The 6000-nt window shown below is 62.3% G+C and overlaps 1 gene segment (V, D, J or C); it reads right to left on the bottom strand.

Moving 5' to 3' along the window:
• LOC128587761 (immunoglobulin heavy constant gamma 1-like) overlaps positions 1–6000 on the bottom strand; it is a 102546-nt gene continuing 96546 nt past the window's right edge. Inside the window, 4 exon segments of the C gene segment in view lie at positions 1–430; positions 544–873; positions 998–1027; positions 1285–1578. Coding sequence covers positions 108–430; positions 544–873; positions 998–1027; positions 1285–1507 — 906 coding nt within the window.

Raw genomic sequence — 6000 nt, 5'->3', positions numbered from 1 at the left:
CCCAGGGAAGTGTTGGGAGCTTTATTTCCATGCTGTGTGCCCAGGAGGTATGTACATGGGTGGGACATGCACCCTCACAGGGGCGAGGGGCTTGCCGGGTGCAGAGCTCATTTACCCGGAGACATGGAGAGGGACTTCTGGGTGTAGTGGTTGTGCAGGCCCTCATGCATCACAGAGCACGAATAGCCATCTCCTGACTGCCAATTCTCCTTGTTTATGGTGAGCTTGCTGTAGAGGAAGAAGGACCCGTCCGAGTCCTGCACAGGTGGGGTGGTCTTGTAGTCGTTTTCGGGCCTGCCCTTGTGCTCCCACTCAACGACAATATCCTCGGGGTAGAAGCCTTTGACCAGACAGGTCAAGCTGACACGAGACTGGGTCATCTCCTCCCGTGCAGGGCCCATGACATACACGTGTGGCTCACGGACCTGACCTGTGGGAACAGAGGTCAGGAGAGAGGTCACTCCAGGCCAGAGGGTGAGTGGGGCTCCAGTCGCATGGTCATGGCAGCCTGAGAGACCCTCCCGCCCTGCCTGCTGCTCCCACCTTTGGCTTTGGAGATGGTTTTCGAGATGGGGGCCGGAAGGGCTTTGTTGTCGACCTTGCATTTGAACTCCTTGCCCTTCAGCCAGTCCTGGTGCAGGACAGGGAGGGTGCTGACCACGCGGTATGTGCTGTTGAACTGCTGCTCCCGTGGCTGCGTCTGGGCTGTGCGTACCTCCACGTTGTCCACGTACCAAGTGAACTTGACTTCAGGTTCATCCTGGCTTACGTCCACCACCACACATGTGACCTTGGGTGTCAGTGAGATCATGAGGGTGTCCTTGGGCTTTGGGGGGAAGATGAAGACCGATGGGCCTCCCACCACTTCACATGCTGGTGATGGGAGACAGAGACAGACAGGTCAGCATCAGGATGGAGCCTGCCCTCAGACTGGGGAGCTCCTCCCAGGCTGCCGTCCCCCCACCTGAGGCTGGGAGCAAGGGCTGGGCAAACTTACGTTGGCATTGGGGAGTGGGGCCAGGAGGTGCTGCAAAGAGAGGGGATGTTACAGGGGTCTGGAGGAGAGGGGCTGTCCGACTAAGTGGGGAGAGTCTGGCCCTTGGGATGGGCTTAAGCCAGGGCAGGCTCCTGGGCACAGCTATTGGCAGGTCTGAAGCCAGTGCCCCTTTGTGTGCCCAGGGGCATCCAGCCTGCACCCTGAACCTCTCACAGAGTAGGGTTCACACGGGAGCTTCCCACTGCCCAGGGCTGGGGCCACTCTCCCTCTCATGGCTGTCCTCTCACCAATGCGCTTGTCCACCTTGGTGTTGCTGGCCGGATGGGCTACGTTGCAGGTGTAGGTCTGGCTGGACCAGCTGCTGGCTGGTACGGTCACCATGCTGCTGAGGGAGTAGAGCCCCGAGGACTTCCGGACAGCTGGGAAGGTGTGCACGCCACTGGTCAGGGCACCTGAGTTCCATGTCACGGTCACAGGCTCAGGGAAGTAGTTCTTGACCAGGCAGGCCATGGCCACTGTGGGACTGGATGTACCCCCACTGCAGGGAGCCAGCGGGAAGACTGATGGGGCCGTGGTTTTGGCTGCGGAAGAGAAGGCGCGTGTGAGTGCATCTGGCACTGGGCCCATGGGCCTCAGGTGTGTGTGTGTGGCTGCCCCCTCCCTGCATCAGATGTGTTCCGTCTGCTGTTATGGGGCCTCATGCCATAGCCTTAGGTGCTGGACAAGTCCCTGGGCCCTGCTTGGTGACCACTTGGAGTGAGCAGACCCTGGGGCCTCTGGCCCTTCCTCATCTGCCTACCTCAGGCATGGCTCAGGAGGGCCTAGCCCCTTTCCCTGCCCCTGCCCCTGCCCCTGCTCTGCTCTCTTTTGCATTCCTGATAGACTGGCAGCCCTGTTCTCCCCCAAGCCTGCCATAGTCCCTGACTGGATTGTCCCAACCTGGGTGGCTGCCACCTGGCCCCTCTGCAAGGACCTGGCAATAGCCTGCTCTCAGCCTGGCCTCAGTGTCCTCTGAAGCTGGCTAGGGGCTGCACCCTGCCCCTCCCAGTCAGGTGTCCTGCCTGGCTTGCTGATGTCCACTACTCATGGCCCCTCTGACCCTCCTACCTCTCTAGTCTCTGGCCTGGGTAGGCCATCCCCTGGCCTTGCTAGCCACTTGTCGAGGGGCTCCCTTTACCCAGAGCCTCGCTCAGACCCTACCCCTAGCACAGGTAGAGCCGTGTGCCTGCCCTTCACGCCACTCCCTGTGTGGTGCTGGCACACCATGCCCAGGGAGGCCCCTTTATCTCTCTGGTGCTGGCCCAGATGCTCTGGGCTCTCAGTGCAGTTGGGTGCCCCCCTCACACCCCAGGAAGCTGAGCACCACACCAGGCTGCCCCTCTGTCCCTAACAGCCCCTGCTCAGGCACTAAGTGGGTCCCTTTGTGACCTACTGCTCGGTTGCCCACCATGTGCCACCCCGACTCTGTCGATATGCTCCCCCAAACTCCCCTGACCTCCTAGGAGTAGAGCAGGACTCTTCTGAGATGGCAGCCTGTCTTGTTCCTCCAGGAGCCCCTGGCCTAGGTACCTTCCACCCATAGAGGCCCTCAAGAACCTGGTCTCTGCAGCCAGCTCCCCACTCCAAGTGGACTGGAGGTCTAGCTTGGTGTCCCAAGTAGTCTCTCCTGTTCTCCATCAGGAGTGGGCGACAGTCACCTACAGTCCCTCGGCCCTGGTCCCTTGAGCTCTGGGGAGCTATCTCCTACACTTCCTGACCCCCACCTTCTCTGCCCACCCGGACCTGTTCTGCTCTGATCCCCTCAGGTCTGGGGAACTGCCCCTTGCTCCTCCTGACTCCCACCTGCTCTTCCCACCTGAACCTGTTCTGCCCTGGTCCCCTGAGCTCCGGGGGCTGCCCTGCTCCTCCTGACTCCCAACTGCTCTGCCCATCCGGAGCTGCTCTGCCCTGGTCCCCTGAGCTCCGGGGGGCTGCCCCCTGTTCTTCCTGACTCCCACCTGCTCTGCCCACCTGAACCTGCTCTGCTCTAGTCCTCTGAGCAATGGGGGGCTGCCCACCTGAACCTGCTCTGCTGTAGTCCCGTGAGCTACAGGGTGCTGCCCCTGCTTCTTCTGACTCCCACCTGCACTGCTCACTCAGAGCTGCTCAGCCCTAGTCCCCTGAGCTCCAGGGGGTTTCCCACTGTTCTTCCTGACTTCCACCTGCTCTGCCCACCAGAACCTGTTCTCCCCTGAGCTCTGTGGGCTGCCCCTTTCTCGTCCTGACTCCCACCTGCTCTTCCCAAATGGAGTTGCTCTGTCCTGGTCCCCTGAGCTACGGGGGGTTGCCCCCTTCTCCTCATGACTTTCACCTGCTCTGCCTGAGCTCTGAGGGGCTTCCCCCTGCTCTTCCTGACTCCCACCTGCTCTGCCCACCAGAACCTGTTCTGCCCTGAGCTATGGGGGGCCTAACTCCTGCTCCTCCTGACTCCGACCTATTCTGCCTACCCAGAGATGCTCTGCCTTGGTCTCCTGAGCTCTGGGGGCTTCCCCCTGCTCCCCTGACTCCCACCTGCTCTGCCCACCTGAACCTGCTCTGCCCTGGTCCCCTGAGCTACGGGGGCTGCCGCCTGCTCCTCATGACTCCCACCTGCTCTGCCCACCCAGAGATGCTCTGCCCTGGTCCCCTGAGCTATGGGGGACTGCCCCCTTCTCCTCCTGACTCCTACCTGCTTTGCCCACCAGAACCGGTTCTCCCCTGAGCTATGGGGGACTGACCCCTGCTCCTCCTGACTCTCACCTGCTCTGCCCACCCAGAGCTGCTCTGCTCTGGTCCCCTGAGCTCTGAGGGGCTTCCCCCTGCTCCTCCTGACTCCCAACTGCTCTGCCTACCTGAACCTGCTCTGCGCTGGTCCCCTGAGCTCCAAGGGGCTGCCCCCTGCTCCTCGTGACTCCCACCTGCTCTGCCCACCCAGAGGTGCTCTGCCCTGGTCCCTTGAGCCCTGGGGTCTTCCCCCTGCTCCTCCTGACTCCCACCTGCTCTTCCCAAATGGAGCTGCTCTGCCCTGGTCTCCTGAGCTACGGGGGGTTGCCCCCTTCTCCTCATTACTCCCACCTGCTCTGCCCACCCAGAGATGCTCTGCCCTGGTCCCCTGAGCTATGGGGGGCTGCCGCCTTCTCCTCCTGACTCCTACCTGCTCTGCCCACCAGAACCGGTTCTGCCCTGAGCTATGGGGGGCTGACCCCTGCTCCTCCCGACTCTCACCTGCTCTGCCCACCTGAACCTGTTCTGCCCTGGTCCCCTGAGCTACAGGGGGCTACCCCCTTCTCCTCCTGACTCCCACCTGCTCTTCCCAAATGGAGCTGCTCTGCCCTGGTCCCCTGAGCTATGGGGGTTGCCCCCTTCTCCTCATGACTTTCACCTGCTCTGCCCACTTGAACCTGCTCTGCCTGAGCTCTGAGGGGCTGCCCTCTGCTCCTCCTGACTCCCACCTGCTCTGCTCACCTGAATCTGCTCTGCCTGGTACCCTGAGCTCCCAGGGGCTGCCCCCTGCTCCTCCTGACTCCCACCTGCTCTGCCCACCAGAACCGGTTCTGCCCTGAGCTATGGGGGGGCTGCCTCCTGCTCCTTCTGACTCCCACCTGCTCTGCCCACCCAGAGATGCTCTGCCCTGGTTCCCTGAGCTCTGAGGGGCTGCCCTCTGCTCCTCCTGACTCCCACCTGCTCTGCTCACCTGAATCTGCTCTGCCTGGTACCCTGATCTCCCAGGGGCTGCCCCCTGCTCCTTCTGATTCCCACCTGCTCTGCCTGGTACCCTGAGCTCCCAGGGGCTGCCCCCTGCTCCTCCTGACTCCCACCTGCTCTGCCCACCAGAACCGGTTCTGCCCTGAGCTATGGGGGGCTGACCCCTGCTCCTCCTGACTCTCACCTGCTCTGTCCACCTGAACCTGCTCTGCCTGGTCCCCTGAGCTCCGAGGGGTGGCCCCCTGCTCTTCCTGACTCCCACCTGCTCTTCCCAAATGGAGTTGCTCTGTCCTGGTCCCCTGAGCTACGGGGGGTTGCCCCCTTCTCCTCATGACTTTCACCTGCTCTGCCTGAGCTCTGAGGGGCTGCCCCCTGCTCTTCCTGACTCCCACCTGCTCTGCCCACCTGAACCTGCTCTGCCTGGTCCCCTGAGCTCCGAGGGGCGGCCCCCTGCTCTTCCTGACTCCCACCTGCTCTTCCCAAATGGAGCTGCTCCGTCCTGGTCCCCTGAGCTATGGGGGGTTGCCCCCTTCTCCTCATGAATTTCACCTGCTCTGCCTGAGCTCTGAGGGGCTGCCGCCTGCTCTTCCTGATTCCCACCTGCTCTTCCCACCTGAACCTGCTCTGTCTGGTCCCCTGAGCTCTGGGGGGCTGCCCCCTGCTTCTCCTGACTCCCACCTGCTCTGCCCACTTGAACCTGCTCTGCCTGGTTCCCTGAGCTCTGAGGGGCGGCCCCCTGCTCCTCCTGACTCACATGTGCTCTGCCCACCTGAACCTGCTCTGCCCTGGTCCCCTGAACTGTGGGGGTGGTGGAGCTCCCTGGTCCTCCTGGATGCCATCTGCTCTGCTTACTTGGAGCCCGCTCTGCCCTGGGTCCCCTGAGCTCTGGGCAGCTGCGCCCCAACTCTTCACCTCCCTCAACAAGGGTTGTGGCATGTCCCAGGCCATGTGCACCCTCCTGCCCCTCCCAGCACCTTCTGCTAGTTTGAGCTTCATTCCTGCTCTCCTTTCTTTTCTGCTCTGCCTGCCCCTGGGCCACATGTTTCCCTAGCCAGCTCTCCTCAGCAGAGCACCCTGTTCCTGGGCTGCTTCCCTCCCTGCGGCTCTCCTGGATCCTGGCGCTCACCCTTCCTGCTCCACTATCCAGCTCTGAAGGCTCTCCTGACTCCCACCTCCGGCCTCTCTAGTCCTCATGACTCTGCTCAGTCAGATGCCCCTGCTTGTCCAACCCTCACAGCCTTCCCACAGCTCTCAAGCCTGTGCTCTTGACCCTCCTTTCT

This window comes from Nycticebus coucang, chromosome 6, assembly GCF_027406575.1.
Source record: "Nycticebus coucang isolate mNycCou1 chromosome 6, mNycCou1.pri, whole genome shotgun sequence".
Lineage (NCBI taxonomy): Eukaryota > Metazoa > Chordata > Mammalia > Primates > Lorisidae > Nycticebus > Nycticebus coucang.
The sequence above is the reverse complement of the archived record's forward strand: the minus strand, read 5'-3'. Positions and strand labels throughout refer to the sequence as shown.